At 40.6% G+C, this 16,460-nt stretch overlaps 2 protein-coding genes across 2 annotated transcripts; one reads left to right on the forward strand and one right to left on the reverse strand.

Annotated features, from left to right (window-relative positions):
- Nucleotides 1-418: 418 nt before the first annotated feature.
- gfi1aa (growth factor independent 1A transcription repressor a) lies at nt 419-4,254 on the reverse strand. Its single transcript, XM_075482414.1, has 7 exons — nt 4,172-4,254; nt 2,842-3,046; nt 2,536-2,718; nt 1,621-2,021; nt 1,234-1,371; nt 921-1,086; nt 419-833 (listed from the first exon to the last, which is right to left on the reverse strand). The coding sequence occupies exons 2-7, from the start codon at nt 2,951-2,953 to the stop codon at nt 655-657; spliced, it is 1,179 nt and encodes a 392-aa protein (XP_075338529.1). The 5' UTR covers nt 2,954-3,046; nt 4,172-4,254; the 3' UTR covers nt 419-654.
- Nucleotides 4,255-13,060: 8,806 nt separating this feature from the next.
- Nucleotides 13,061-16,357, forward strand: rpl5a (ribosomal protein L5a). Its single transcript, XM_075484068.1, has 8 exons — nt 13,061-13,153; nt 13,495-13,564; nt 13,681-13,796; nt 13,876-14,010; nt 14,153-14,355; nt 15,381-15,558; nt 15,959-16,047; nt 16,191-16,357. Exons 1-8 carry the CDS (start codon nt 13,151-13,153, stop codon nt 16,291-16,293), a joined length of 897 nt encoding a protein of 298 aa, XP_075340183.1. The 5' UTR covers nt 13,061-13,150; the 3' UTR covers nt 16,294-16,357.
- Nucleotides 16,358-16,460: the final 103 nt, after the last annotated feature.

Genomic DNA, 16,460 nt, shown 5'->3' on the forward strand with positions numbered 1-16,460 from the left:
CTGCTTATTGCTGAGCTTCTGCTGTCATAAAAGTTGTGCCATTTCTCCAGACTTCCTTTACATGGAGTTTTATGGCACCATAATCTCATTTGTTATATGGGTATGTGAACAACTCGTTTGTCTGAGAATATTTGGTGTGGGCCAGATGGCGCACGAAGCAAAACGTTCCTCTGTTGAATAATGAAGATCTAACTTTGACCTGTCATACAGATTGGGGACTTGATTGATGGTCTGCGTGACTTAACACCGCTTTTTTTTTTTTTGTTTGTTTTTACAACCTGCAGTCAAATCAGTGGACCAACACGTTTAACCGATGCGTTCAGTTTTCCAATGTATTGCATACAGAGAATAGTTTCTTGACTGGAAAAAAAAATAACTGACAAATGTTCTCTTTAATGTGGTATTTAATCCATCACTATACTATATAACAAACTGACTACATTTCAAAAGCTGATCAAATATTCAGCTCTGGAAGTTCATGATTAGGTTTCCTCTTCATATAATAACGTGTAAAAATAGATGATAAATAAATGGGGGAAGACATTTCAAACCAGTTAATTCAGAAAAACGCAGGCCAATACAGCAAACTAAAGCAAGACAATATTTTCAGTCAAAGTAAAGTGCCGGATGTCATGTTAAAACATTGGAATCAGCTTATTTGAGTCCGTGCTGCGTCTCCTTGTGTCTCCTCAAGTCCACTTTCCTTTGGAAACCTTTGCCGCACAGATCGCATCCGAAGGGTTTGAAGCCTGTGTGTTTCCTGCTGTGCGTGATGAGGTTGGAGCTCTGACTGAAGGCCTTCCCGCACACCTGACACTTGTGCGGCTTTTCACCTGTAGCGGGAGCAAAATCACGATGTCATGTCATTTATGCGTGCGTGACGCATTTATCCGTGACATTAAGTTCATGCAGTGTCTGACCTGTGTGGATGAAAGTGTGCTTTTTCATGTCGGACTTCTGGTGGAATCTCTTCCCGCAATACTGGCACGGATAAGGCCGCGTGTCCGAATGGATGAGCAGGTGCGTGGAGAGCGTGGAGGAACGCTTAAAGCTTTTGCCACAGATTTTACAGCTAAAGCTCCTCTCCTGTAAAAAGATTCAAAACGTGTGGAAGGCCTTAGACATAGCCTACATTCATCACGCAGAACTGCAGCTGGCCTATACTCAAATTCGGACAGCTTTGATAGCATAAGGCTCTTGATTAACTGTTTTCACTTTGAGACCCTAACCCACCTGTGAGTGGACCGCTCTGTGCTGATCCAAGCTCACTGCGTGTCCGAAGGTCTTCCCGCAGATCCCACACTCAAACGGCCGCGTCCCGCTGTGTGAGCGCCGCACATGCACCTCCAGCCCGTGAGGCGTGGAGAACACCTTTGGAAAGACACACGGACGAGTTTTTTAAGCTTCTTCGTAATCAAGCTCAAAATAAAGAAAACGTTGTGATTCAGCTTAAATGATTTTCCACAAATGGCATTTATCTATTTTAAAATCAATAGAAAATATATTGAAATATAATGTCAAATCCTGAAGTTGTTACAATAAATTTGTTATGAATGACATATTCTCAAACTCAAATAGGCCTAGATTTGAACTGTGAGTAAATAAAATATAAACACGTACCTTGCAGCATTTAATGCACTTGTAGGATCCATTTACTTCGAGGTTAGATGGCAAGAAATCATTCTCAGATTTGATTTCGGCCCCATGGGGCTCCTGCTTTGCCTCCACGTACAGCTCGTCTCCGTCCCGCATCCTGCATATTCGGTGGGCCGTTGAAGAATAGTCCTGGTAGCATCCGGCCCCGAGGCCCCGCTGTGCGTAAACCTGCTCACTGCCGCTGTCCTCTGCCCCGTACTTGCTGACGGGTGAGTGAGACCCCCTGTGGCCACGGAGGGGCTGTTGATAAGGCCCCTGAACCAGATGTCTCAGCTTGGATCCGGAGTATGCTGACCAAGAGTAAGGTAAGAGCGGGATGTTGAAGCGACCGTCCTCCGCTGCGGGCATGGAACATTTCTCTGAATCTGGAGATAAATGTGTATTTCGAGATCTGCAGTTAATGTCTGGGCTGCACGATCTTAAAATTTCATTTTATGATTGTCATATTACCAAACACTACAAAATAGCGGTTATTGGTTGTTTTTTTTAACCATCAGCAAGAGGCGCAATAATTGCCAATATCAAAATATCGATCTCTTTATAATTAGTTAATCAAAGTTCATAAATATTTTTAAATGCTGCCTGTTATCCTTGTTTTGAATTCCGAGCAATTTCTGAAAAATTGTGCTCACCAATTTGGTCTCTCATGAGACCAAAATGTCTTTTTCACAAGAAAAAAACAAAACAAAAAAAACCCAAAAAATAACAAAAAAAACAGATTATTTCCCCTTGTCGAGATATTAGGTTGAACAAGTTACAAAAGAAGGCTACGAATAGGTTATGTAGAGTAACCCTCAAAAGCGAAACAATACCACTTTTCAAATATCACAAACAAACTTTGGGGAACTTTTGTCAGGATGAAAATATATTTGTGTGGACCTGGTGAGGAGGAGGGAGACGGCGGACGCCAGAAATCACAGTCGGACGACCGTTCACACACGCTTCCTCCACAGCTCAGCGGGGAGCTGGAGGACAGCGACCCAGGAGACCGCCGCCTGGACGCTGCTGTCACGTCTTCCTGTGGCTCCAAGTTGGATTCAAACTCCCCGTGAGATTTGGTCTCTGTTAACATCAGAGTAGAGTGTAACTTCATTGTAAAATCGACCATTTCCATTAGGAAAACTCGCTCTTTACTGGCGTATAGTTCTACCATTTCCGTGCGTAATTACGCACAAATAAACCCACCTGCGCATACGTGAGCCAGAATAGTGTCCAGCCTGCTGTAGTCATCGTCCAGATAGCGGGGTTGGTGGTAGCTATGCGCCCTTTTGCTCTTCACCAGGAAGGACCTCGGCATGTTGTTCAACTCTCTCTCAGGCTGCGGTTCACAGCTTCTCAGGCAAAAAATCCTCTTAACTCCTCTGCTCTCCACGCTGTTCTGACTTTATCTCTGGACAGATTGGAACATCATTGGTTGTCAGGCGAGAAGGATTTTTGGACGGCCATTACGCATGCGTAAAGAAGCCGTATCGTTTACCAGGTGTCGTTGGGCAGGTACCCCCCCCCCCCCCCCCAAAAAAAAAAAAAAGACAGACCACGTTGATGGGATTGAAAACCAGATTTAGTCTGTTCAATGGTATATTAGAAATGACCGTCTCGGAATCTCATAACTAGGCTATGTCACGTTCCATTTACATGTCGCCACTGTTGCTTAGACTTAATCCTTAGGATCTAAATTAAATAGTAGGTTGAGTAGTATGATTTTATTATGCAAGATTTTTCTGCCACGTTGACAGTTTTTAAACGGGAAAAAAGTTGTTCAAAATGTTACATATATTAATTTCCAAGTAACAAACACTGTTAGAAACTTTGCTAAACACTGAGTGACGATTAAAAAAAAATAGCCTGAAGTCAAAACCGAGATTGGACGCCGCCCACATAAAAAGAAATGTTCAACTCTAACCTTTATTGCAAACTTATGAATAAACAGAAACTGGTGTGGCACGCTTATTATTTGATTATACAGTTATATTGCAATGATCCATGAAAACGTGCCTGTTTGTGGCTGGTCATTACAGGCAGAAGAAGCAGTGATGGATAATGACCCATTTGTTTGGCTGCCTGAAAAGTGATCCTGTTAACGAGACGCACGCGGCTGCCATGCACAACAGCCTGCTGGTGGGGAGCCGGAGTATCTCTTTACAGTTACACTGCTTCAGCTTACCCGCACCGACTTCAGCCTTATTATTTTACATAATTAAAACCCCCCTCACGGCCCAATTAAGCTCCCCATTAAAAAATAATGCAAGAAAAGTTCGCATAACATTAGTAGTGATAACGGGGGGAAAAGGAATCACACGAAAGCAAAAAGGTTTCCGCAGAAATCTGTCAGGCTCTAAACATAAATCATTGCGAAGATTTGTTCTCTGTTTGAGGTCAATCAAAAGCAAAGCCACATCGATTTCTACCCCATGTGGGAACAGAGTTTGTTTGATGCAGCTGCAGCAAGTTAGAGACCTGCAAGCAAAACGCAGATAGCCCAGGCATGAAGCTGAAACACATGTTCCATACTCACACAGCTGTGCCTCTGCAGGTACTTTGTCCCAACTCTGAGGACACACGCACAAACACTGTCCTCGGTCTACATTTGGTCTGAGAGATCTAAAAAGTGTGAAGCTGCAGCAAGCTGCCACAAACTCTAGCATATGTAACTCACACTCTTTCTCTCTCTCTCTCTCTCTCTCTCTCTCTCTCTCTCACTTCCACACATACACTCTCACACAAACCCAACTCTTTCTCTCTTTTTCTTCCCCTCTTCCAGAAATGCATTTTCAATCTTAGTCAGCCATGACAGTCACACAAAAACACTGATTCATATTTTGATAAAAGAGTCCACCAGCACTATAATCGTTCTGCATTTGCATCGTACCAAAATAAATCATGATGCTTTAAATTGACTTCCCTTTCTTATTATAGGCTTAAAATTCCCACTTAGAGCTCAAAATTAAAACCACTTTATCTTTTTTAAGAACTTTCTTTTGGAGTTATTCGTACAAACTGCTAAAAGTATGGGAGTTGTTTAACTTTATAAAAGCTTTACTGCATGTCAGTCATGAACACGTTTTGATAACTCATAATAATAATAATCCCAAGACATTGGTTGGAAAGTGTCTTAAAAAGAAAATAAAAAACAATCTAACATCCAATTAGCCTACATTGAAATTTTTATGACGAAATTTTCATCTATTTTAGCTGTAATAAGGAGGCAGCGAATCTTCTCACAAAGTTTTTTCTCTCTCACACAAACACACACACACATTAAACAATTTGACATCAAATGGCCACCAAGAATAAAACTCCCACTTCATTGCTTGTGCTCATCGTTTGTGTATCATGTTTGCTTAATAAGACCTAATGATTTTTCAATGTTTCTAATCAGTTTATGACCAACAACCTGTTTAAAACTCAGTCTCCAACATTAACAGCCCTCTGATTATTCTTTCTCTGAAACGAGAGACACACAGACAGGGACAGCGTCTATACTGACAACATGTCAAACTACGGGTTACTCACTGACTCAGAACAGGAAACCAAACACAAGTCGAGAGTACGTTATCAGTGCTGCTACAGCCTCTTCTCTCATGTCCCCTCCTCCCCCCACCTCCACAACCTCTTCCCCACAGGCCTTGATTCTTACTCTTTTACAATAACAGCAAGTATGTGATTGAAATAGAGGCCCAGTTGCAGTGAACATAACTGGAGGACGTGGTGTGGTGGGGTGGGGTGCTCTTGTATTTTTGCGTTGCATTTTTCTTTTAGCAGTTGTCTACAACGTCAAAGGTGTGGATCACAGTTGCATGGGGTTTGATAAAGACTTGTGTTGGTGAACCATGCGGTTATTTTCTCAAGCTCAAGCTTGAGCCCCTTTTGGCCCAACGATGAGTCTGTGGGGACTCCTCGTAGTTTTAAATATACCTGAGGCTGCAGCTCTTGTACCACATGTATGTGAATGTTGACGAGAGATGCAGAGTTTACAGCAACTCGTCAGATGTTGTCTTGATTTTAACTCTGGGCATTTCAACTTAAAGCAAAATCATTAGCGACAATTGTACCTACAAATTTTTGTATGAAAATATAAACAGCAGCACAAGTGAAGACAATTGCCAAGTCAGTGTACAAGTTCATTAACTATCTACATATAGAGTATGTTTTGTTAATATCTCGTACAGCATCAGTCAGTCATAACTGACCAGTCTGTGTCTATAGTCTGTGGCGGCAACATCCATGAGTGTGTTGAGTTGAACGGACATGCGATTAAGTAAGTAATCGCATGTGTAAGGAGTAAGACTGTTGTCATGGGCAACTAAAGCAAATTTTGTTCTTAGAGATGAAAAGAATAATATTTATTTAAGTTTTTTGTTGATTTGTCTTTTCAAAATATCAAGATTTGAGATTGAATTTTCAACCAGTGATTTTTTTTCTGCAGTGCATGACCACATACATATAAATAATGTTTTTGAATGCAATGGATTCATGCCATAATGGCCTATTGTGGCTAAACTGACTTTTCCTGGTTTCTGTCCTTGTTTAGTCCCAGTCCTTCAGTCTGAGCACTCACCTCTATACCCCCATCTCAATGTGGCATCTCAATGAAAACCACATCATGCTATCTTATCCTCTCACATGTTCCTTTGGCTCTAAAGCACAAACCACAGTTGAACACCCCCTTCTCTTCCTTTTAAACTTTCTCCACTAATTTCCCTCCAACCCGACAATCAGATCTTAGACCTTTTCCTTGGGTTCAACTGCATACAGCCCCCCACCTCCCTGGGAGTGGCAGAACGAATCTCATCAAGCTCTCAGCTGGCCCCACCTGCAGCCACCAGATAGGGACAGAGTGTGAACACAATGAATGATTTACTGGACGCTGCTGACCGCAAGACAGTTCTTCTTTCACACAGGAGGTCCCCAAACGTGTTGTTTTTCTCGCTTACTCTTACTTCAAATTTGGGGACTTTGTTTTACTGTAAACTGATTGAATATTCTAATTCAACTGCTTGTGATGCTGTGTGAAACTCAAACTCTGTTACAGGGCGAGCAGGATTGCAATTTCCGAGAAAAGAAAAAACAAAACAACACAAACAAAGAAAACAAAAAAACATTAAAGTGTGAAAAGAATAACCCTAAAAAAAAAACTGTTGCGCAACCCATCAGATCCTTGGATTTATTCTGTAAACACTCCATAAATCACCTCTCTCATCCATCACTGTGATCAGCAGCACTCCTTGTTTGCAAGCATTACAACTGTTTCTGGTTGTAAATTTCCCCTTCAAATACCAAGAATCTCATTTGGAACGTTGGTGTGTGGATGTGAAGAAAGCTGCCGTGTGTTTCCTGGTCATTGTGTGTCTGAGGAGCTGAAGCAACTATTTAAAAGGTCATAGTTCAACAGGCATAGTCTCGTTTAAATATGCTTTCAGTTAATTTCTGTGTCTATACACTTATTCATTCCCTGTCTTGGATGTTTTATATCACTGCCACAATTACTTAGTTTGCTTTCTATTTTCTCCATAGGTTTCTTTGCTTTTAAAAATGACAACATTGTCAGAAAGAAAAACATATCATCTTTACTAATCTGGCACCACAGTAAGTGCCATTTAAAATGGTAAAATGATCAATGGACTTCACATATATACAGCTTTTATTTTCTAGTCTAGTTGACCACTCAAAGTGCTTTCACACAACAGTTGCTTTTCTGCTGATCTTTTAAGTATGCGGCCTATCACTTTTTTTTTTTAGGGGTTTCACATTTTCACACAGAAAGTTCATCTCAGCACTAGTTCTACTTTTCTTAATATATACTGTCTGGGGTTAGATTTAGCAGAGCTCAATTTTGATACAGCAGAACCGATTTAATTTTCTGAGTACTTTGTATGTGCCAGTGGCTATTTGCCAATTAATTTCACCCAGAACAAAGAACTTTAACTGATGTGCCTCCATATTATTTTATCTATGAAAACTTTGTTGGGCAGATGTTGGCAATTTGGAAGTATTTGCATTTGCAAGTTTTTGCATGTTGTGGATTTCACCACACACATTTATCCTTATGGACTGCAGCAATTGATACTGTTATTCAGAACATTTCTTTGTGTGAATTAAAAGGAATCTAATCAGCAGTAAGAAAAAAGGCAGGAAAGACAGGAGAGTGTTGCATGTGAATAGAGCACAGTCATCTTAACTGTGGTGTGCCTGTGAACACATTTGTTGATGTGTGATTTTCTGCTTGTCATTTCTAATCCACTGCAGCCAGTAAGTCATCTTCATCTAACTTTGTTTTGTGATGTTTGTAATCAAAACATGAGTTTAAAAGCACAGAAAATGTTTTATGACGTGTCCCCTTGTTCACATTACACCAGTATATGATGCAAAAAATATCAGAATATAAAATTTCACCTTAAAGATTTTATTTAAAAAACTAGCTTATGAGGCGACCACATAGAAAGGGCTGATGCACAACAAGTATAACACCATCATCTGCCCACAACACTCTCCTTCCTCAATGTGAATCTTTAATAAGCACTGACCAATCCCAGAGAAGGATGACTGGACGCTTCTCTGAATTGCAAAATCAGTTCTGCAGAAACCAAGCTTGAGCGGCTATGAAAAAGTTGTCCACATCAGTGACTCTGACTTTTCTTATCGATCATACAGAACATCTGCACCAAGAGTGATGGTGTGGGATATTATCTATCTTGTTCAAGCAGAAAAGCAGAAGATCTTAGTTCCCTTTTTTCAGGAGTTGCTAATAGACAGAGAGATTCTCATTGGGTAATTGTCGAAGGATTTGTTTTCTTAACTGAAGAAAACTGTCTCATTTGTAATAATTTTGTATAGCATGACACCCTGATGAATATCTTGGGTTAACTTTCTTTTTGTTAAATGTTAGCTGAGAAAATATACCACTTTCATGGCTGGTTAGCTTATCTTATCTGGTTAGCTTGTCTTAGCCACTGAGCTAAGTAAAGAAATTATTACATGGTCCCCTGTAAAACATTTTTTAAAAACAAGTTAACAAATCAAACAATAGCTTTGAATCTAGGTTGTGCCCATAATAATCATAGGCATCTCACATTCTCTGTTGGTTTTGAAATAGGCATCATTTAAAAAAAAAAAAAGGCAAATTATTTCTTTATACTGTTTGAAAACTATAGATGTACAGTAGCCCACATTCAGCATTGTTCACACCCAGTGTTGGGGAAGTTACTTTAAAAATGTAATCCGTTACAGTTACAAGTTACCTTGTTTAAAATGTAATTGTAGTGTAACTTTTTGGATTACTTAAAAAAAGTAATGTAACTAATTACTTTTGGATTACTTTTGGATTACTTTGACCTATTTATGGTATAGGATAATCTGTATATTATCTGTATGATTCCATCTGTATTTATCACATTTATTTATACCATGCTATTTTTCTTTTCATTGTACTGCCATAACTACATTATACATTCTCTGCACATGCATTTCTCTAGGTAATTGATCTATTCTGCACAGATCTATTAACCATCTTTCCTTACACTAGCTGTAAATAACTGCATTTTATCTCTAAATACTGCATGCTATACATCTGCACGCGTTACACTTGATAAGATGCCAAACTGCATTTCATTAATACATGTGCAATGACAATGAAGTGCTCTACTTTAGTAATAAATAAGCAAAGTAAGACTTTTACATCACATTTTATTTTTCTTTGCACACCCTTGCTTGTGTGTGTGCGCCAGTACTTCCGGTGAAAACTTCCGGTGATTTGACAGCTAGCGCGTCAGGTTAGGGCCAGTGGCCGTAAACAAAGGTTAACTTATAGCCGAGAAGAAAGATGATAATATAACGTAGCTAAAAAGACTAGCTTTCTTCAGTAGCCTAATGCTTACCGATTTAGCAAGCCTAGCAGCCTCGTTGCTAATGCTAGCCGCCGTAACGTTACCAACCATACCCGACGTCACGGAGTTGGCTGAGCAGGGGCAAGAGTATGGGGCTGGCAGAGTTAACTTCATAATGGGTGAGTGCAGGTTTCCTTCACTTGTTTTCATTCTTTCACAGGATTGATTCACTTCATTGGTTTATCCGATTGCTGGCCGCCGAGCCATTATGTGTCTGGGTTTGTGTAGGTTACTGATCATGGTTGTTAGCAGCCGATAGTCAGGTTGTGTGATGTGTGTGTGAGTGTGTATTTTTTCTATGGGTACATGCCATTGACTGTATGAGCGGTCTGTGCTCGTTTTTTTATTTTTATTTAATTAGATTGGAGATACTAATTAATACTGAGGGGGGGCTGGTCCCGGGGAAAATTGCCAGGGCCGATTTTTTTTCCCCAGTCCGACCTGCCGCTCTGTACTTCTGTCACTGCAACCTCGCACAAATTGTAATCCTGTTAAGTAACCCCCATTCTCACTGAATGTAACTGTAATCTGAGTACATCGTTTTTGCTTGTACTGTAACGGATTACAGTTACTTTTATTTTGTATCCTTTTACCGTAACGCCGTTACATGTAATCCGTTACTCCCCAACCCTGTTCACACCATAGATATGGAGATAGCTTTATTTACATAATGCTTTTCAACTCTTTCATCTTTTTATTACAAAGGCAAAGTGAAAATACCACAATAAAATGAGCTAGGGACAACAAAATGAAAAACAAGAACATGCTCATATTACACAGCTCATATTACAACAATAAAAACTCAACTAGAGAGACACAAGAGTGGACAAAAATGAAATGGATATAGGCTAAAGCTTAGTCGGAAAATTTCCTTCTTTGGAACTGAAGGGACAAACAGTTAGTTGGGCCTTTATTTGCTTACACTTTAAATATCAGCTTCATTATTTCTCCAGGTACTTTCAATTCAATTCAAATTCAAAAATACTTTATTTATCCCAGAGGGAAATTAAATGTTGATGTAGCTCAATTAAATCAAGGAGTTATTATAGATGCTGATGGCTGTGGGCAGGAAAGATTTCCTGTAGCGGTCCGTTTTGCATCCAAACTGAAGAAGCCTTTGACTGAAGAGACTCTGTTTTCCGATAACAGTCTCATGGAGAGGATGTTCAGGGTTGTACTCAGCCCGATGGTAGAAGTGTCATCTCCATTCATTCTACTTGAGTGGTGAAAATTTGGCAATTATTCATATTATCTAGTCCAAAATCATATGCAGGAAACTGGCTTTTGGGATCCCTGTCAGTCCAGTGTGCATGATTTGCTATGAGGTAATCCAACCTCGAGACAAAATCTCTCTTTGAACAGATCATCAAATTGCTTTGCTTTGATTTGTAAGAAACTATATCTTGTTTGCTGTCTTTTATGTTGATTTTCTGGCAATTGTTAAATTGCTTCCTATATGTGGATTCTTATCTGTGGTGGTGATGTGTCTGAATACATTTCTGTCCACAACATTTTGGAGCTGTGGTGTAATTCTGGGCCCTCTGAATGACACTGTATTAATCACAGTTTTGTTTCATGGGTGGGTCAATAGTAGCACCAGTCTAATGCTCGGGAATAGGTGTATCCTCAAAGTGAGAGGATTTCAACTTAAACTGCTTCTGTTACTCATGTCATATTAGTAACTGCTGATAAATGTTTTCTCACTTCAGATGTGCTGACAGACTGTCTTGGTCATACTAGAATTCCTGCCAGTGAATGTGAAAGATTTAAATATACAGTGGATAATGATATTATTTGATGTGATGATAACTGGCAAACCTGTTTGGCAACAAATACTTGGTCAAGACCTGCCTGAAGAAAAGCTTGTTATGAAGGTAGTTCACTTAAACTGATTGTATTCCTTGGAAACAACAACTTCAGGGAAAGAAAGCACAAGATAATTTAAACACATTTTGCTATTCTTTTGTTTTAAAAAAACCCCAACTTTTTTCCCCATAATCATATTTCTATGAGATCTAAATCTTTGCATTTATTGGTAGTGTACATTTAAATAGACAATCATCTGTAGGGAAACAAGGCTCACAAACCCTCCCGTTGCAGAATTGCCCAAGAGGGATAAGGTTCTTATCTCCATCTTTTTTGGACAAAGGCTTTACAGTCCTAAACCCAAGCAGGGAACCAACAAGATAAAGTCAAGCTAGCAATGGTCTGAGGGACTTGACTCATTTTTAAATGCAGAGTCTTACTGAAGTATTTACAAGGCTTTGGCATAAAATGACAAAGCTGAGGAGTTAAACAAGGCACACACATGTGATAATGTATAGGTTGCATGTACACTTTGTCTACCAACTCAGGCTAAAAATCTTTCTCAGATTGTGATTCAGTCTCTCTTTGGATTTTAAATCCACCCAAGCTTCACAGATTTCATCAGTGACCTTTTCAACCCTAATTGTCATCATTTTGTTGTGTAGCATGATTTCACAACACACTGGTGATGCATTAGGAGGACTGGACATCACAGACCTAGCCTGGGCGAAAGCCGACTGTTGACTCCGTTGACCCTAACCCAAACAGTCTGGAAAAACCCAAGAGGAATCCGTTTCCATGGAGGGTGGGACCTTACTCAGCAACTTAAATTCATTGGAGTTCCCTTAACCAATCAGTAATGTTTAGAAAGGACGTAGGTTATGCGGCGATGTTCATGCTTACTCTCGCGAGGCTCTAGCTCGCGAATCACGCTTCCCACATCCGCTTTCATTATACCGGTACCATTTGATAAATCAAACTTTTCCCAAAGCCAGTTGGAAGGAGAGCTACGACATCCTTGTCACTAACAAAATTGACGAGGCATTGCTCTTGCTCTTGTTTTAATTGTGTAATGCTCCACAGAGTTGAGACAGCTTCTAGCGTTCTTCCGTCGCCATGTTTATTTCCGCTGCGGTTGAACTACAATCATATGGACTACAATGGACTCCGCGCGTGAGTTCTGCGTCACCACTCGCAACTGTTTGCTGATTGGCAAAACACTGAGCGAACCGAGGTAGGGGGATTTGGCCAGACTATGTGCGGAGCCAAAATCTTTGGGCGGAAGTACGTAGGATGGCGTCGCCAGGCTATCACAGACCCACTGTGAGTGTCAGATTGTCTACAGCTCATAGGCCTCTGCATCACATTTATTTGACTTCAGCAAAATTACTCTCTTTTCTGTAACTTTATACTTATATGAAATAGTATGCTCTTTTCACTTCTGTTTGGTGAAGTACTATGTTAAAGTTGTCAACTTTGTCATTGTTCTCTAATAGCCACATTGTTTTCTTTATTTTTGCATTAACTTTTTGATCAACTCCATACAATAAATAATAGGAATACATTTAATAGTATAGTCATTAAAAAAAGAAAAACTAAATCAGAGTTGTAGAGGGTGGATTTCTTTTGTCTCCGTTCTGGTGGCTGCTGCCCTCTGTTGGCGTGTATCTGGACTTCTCTTCCGGGACAGTAGGAGGCGCTGCCTATGAACTAAACTGTGTTCTGCCGGAAGCGAGGAAGTAACGTCGGAAAGGCTTGTCTTTATACCGGAGCTCGAGGCGGAAGAGGGGTGAAAATTACGAAAAATGGTGAATATGTGATGTACATACACATCTAGTGTTGGGCGTACTGATGTTTTAAGATGTATTGGATGGTAGAGGAAAGTTTTCAGTGGTTTACGGGTCAGATGGTACTGGATGGTTGTGGCTGTATATCTGTTCCGAGCCGGTGAGCCGCTCAGCTCCAGCGTGGCGGCTAATGGCTGATGAAACATCAGCTGACTTGTTGGACACGCTCTTAGAGCAGTTAAAGGGGAATTTAAGTCCCAGTGCGCGAAACCTTCGACATTTTGAGACTTAGTCTAGGTAACATTACGTTTGTTGGTATATCTCATTAGTCCATAGCTACCATAACATGTTTTTCTTTGCAGGGTTTCGTCAAAGTGGTGAAGAGTAGGGCCTACTTCAAGAGATATGAAGTCAAATTCAGGAGGAGAAGAGGTAAGTGTCCAATCGTAGTGTATACCATTTTGGACACTGACGTACTGAGCATACATCAGTAAGTTAAACTCATTAAATACTATCAACCTCTGACATTGAATCATTTATATTATCAGAGGGCAAGACTGACTACTACGCCCGCAAACGACTGGTTGTGCAGGACAAGAACAAGTACAACACTCCCAAGTACCGAATGATTGTCAGGTTCTCCAACAGGGATATCTGCTGCCAGGTCAGTGACTGAGTTCAACCCATGTGGTCACACGATGAAAACCATCTGATCTCCTCTCTCTCTCCCTCTGTTTGTACAGATCGCCTATGCAAAGATTGAAGGTGACCAGATCGTGTGTGCTGCTTACTCTCATGAGCTGTCCAAATATGGGATAACTGTAGGCCTCACAAACTACGCTGCCGCCTACTGCACCGGGCTTCTGCTGGCTCGACGGGTAAAAGCATCAATTGAAGGCTCTATGATACAGCAACTTGTTTTAGGATAGCCATGTCACACATCGGGTTGATCAGATTTATTGTCCCACATGATTTCAAAATCAAACCATGGAAATGTTGACATGGATTTTGTCTTTGTAGTTGTTGCACAAGTTTGGCATGGATCAGGTCTACGAGGGCCAGGTGGAGGTGACGGGAGACGAATTCAATGTAGAAAGCATGGATGGACAGCCAGGTGCCTTCACTTGTTATCTGGATGCAGGTCTGGCCAGAACCACCACAGGGAACAAGGTGTTTGGAGCCTTGAAAGGGGCAGTTGATGGAGGACTGGCCATCCCACACAGGTTGGTATTTTGCGAGAATAGCAGTAAGTTGTGGATGTTCTTGGTAATGTGTAAACAGTAAAAAATGGTCTGATTTAAGATTATGCCTCATGTGGAAAGATAGTTTTTTTTCTTTATTTTAATAGATAGTGCAATGTTTAGAGTGGTAGGGCTTCACATTTGTGCAGATGTTTTTGTAGAATGATTCCTATATCCCTTAAAGGAGCCGTTTTGGAATACCTCAATAATTGGTCTGCTTTCAGAAGTACCTTGATTCTGAATGTGTTGAACGACGTATGTTATAGAAACCTTTTTTATTAGGTTTTGAAGTATGTTTGAGCGTTTTATATGTTCTCCTATCAGCATAATTCAGTTCCAAGTCCGAGGGTGGGGGATGTGGTTCTAAAAAAAAAAAAAGCTACATTTTGATGCATCTTTTTTGATACAGGGTTTTATTTTGATTAATGTACTGTACTTCCGATAGCTTTTATTGATAACACAAATAAAAGGGATATGGCCAGTACGCTGTAAGTGTATGTTTACGACATATTTCTCAGCATTGAAAAAGAGATGACACAAAAAGAAACGTGCGTTGGTGGCATCGTGCTTCTAGTTAACCAATATAGGTGTCAACATATTCTGATGGTAGAGTGCGCAGCGAGGGTGCCATAACATTCTGTGGCACGCATAGCACGTTGGAGTTGTCATTCCCACTCTCTTCAATGATTCCATGGCTTTGGTTCTTTGTAGTTGTGGGGATCACTGTCATTAAAATTTCTTAATGGCCTGCCAGTCCTGTTTGTGGGGCAGGTTCCAGCTTGTCTGCTTTTCATTCTTTGCTTCTTGATGATGAAACACAGCACTCTGAGCAAAATGTAGTTGGTCCTTCATTTGCATCAGCTGATGTTTAATGTCGTTTTCAAGACGGGGCTGAGAGAAGCAAGATGAACCAAACCAAGCGCTCTTCATTCTTTTAAAAGAGACTTGAAGTATTGTCGGAAATTCTCCATTGCCTGACTCCATCTCTCAACTTTTCTTTTTTCTAGTCTGAAACGCTTCCCTGGTTACGATACAGAGGCCAAAGAGTTCAACGCAGAGATGCATCGGAAACACATCATGGGCATGAATGTGGCAGACTACATGTCATACTTGATGGAGGAAGACGAGGACGCCTACAAGAAACAATTCTCACGCTTCATCAAGAACGGAGTCACGCCAGACACGGTAAGCTGACGGTCACCCTCAAAAATAGATTAAAACATAAGTACAGCACCTCTGGCAGTGGTTTCATATACAGATTTTACATGTGATAGATCTGGTGTGAGGTGGCCTCTTGCCGTTGCTAAACTAAGAATGTTACTGTTTGTCAGAAACAGTTTTCCCTTGTGCTGTATGTGAATCACATTTTGGATGAGTTTGTTAGTAATTGACTATTCAGAGGTTTTTGGCTCTGCTTCTTGATGATGAAACACAGCATGCTGAGCAAAATGTAGTTGGTCCTTCATTTGCATTGGCTGATGTTTACTGTCCTTTTCAAGACGGGGCTGAGAGAAGCAAGAAAAATGATCGTGCACAGAGTGAAATCCTCCGACTTGGTGCCGATACATGTCATTTTTGTTTTCAGGTAGAGGAAATGTATAAAAAAGCACACGCCGCCATCAGAGCTAACCCTGTACATGAAAAGAAACCTAAAAAAGACGTGAAGAAGAAGAGGTGGGTTTCAAGTTTTGCCTATCATTATTGCAACTCTTTGAAATTGACAAATTCCTGCTGACGTATTAAATAGGGACTGGAAAACCCAAGTGCTGGGCAGATGTACTGAATGTTAATTGAGCTGTTTGTCTCTTTTCTGGCAGGTGGAATCGTGCCAAGTTATCTCTGGCACAGAGGAAGGACCGAGTCGCCCAGAAAAAGGCCAGCTTCTTACGAGCACAAGAACAAGAAGCAGGGGACGGTTAGGGGCCCAGCGTGGCGCTCTGCTGCCAAAATAAACATCACAGACAAATAAATTTATTACAAATTCGAGCTTGTGCCTTTGTGAGCTATATGGTGGGTTTGAATTGCTTTGTCTGCATGTTTGAATTACAGACATTAACAATGTTTCCTGCAATAATCTTCATGATTGT

This window comes from Odontesthes bonariensis, chromosome 14 (genome assembly GCF_027942865.1).
Source record: "Odontesthes bonariensis isolate fOdoBon6 chromosome 14, fOdoBon6.hap1, whole genome shotgun sequence".
In the NCBI taxonomy this organism is placed as follows: domain Eukaryota; kingdom Metazoa; phylum Chordata; class Actinopteri; order Atheriniformes; family Atherinopsidae; genus Odontesthes; species Odontesthes bonariensis.

Bases quoted from the DNA above. Each gene is read 5' to 3' on its own strand.
- gfi1aa (XM_075482414.1), bottom strand. From the start codon at position 2,953: ATGCCGAGGTCCTTCCTGGTGAAGAGCAAAAGGGCGCATAGCTACCAC. The intron at 1,087-1,233 runs GTGGGTTAGGGT...ATCTTTTTACAG, and splicing joins ACAGAGCGGTCCACTCACAG to GAGAGGAGCTTTAGCTGTAA. The intron at 834-920 runs GTCAGACACTGC...CTCCCGCTACAG, and splicing joins GCACACTTTCATCCACACAG to GTGAAAAGCCGCACAAGTGT.
- rpl5a (XM_075484068.1), top strand. The intron at 13,565-13,680 runs GTAAGTGTCCAA...TTATATTATCAG, and splicing joins CAAATTCAGGAGGAGAAGAG to AGGGCAAGACTGACTACTAC. The intron at 13,797-13,875 runs GTCAGTGACTGA...CTGTTTGTACAG, and splicing joins ACAGGGATATCTGCTGCCAG to ATCGCCTATGCAAAGATTGA.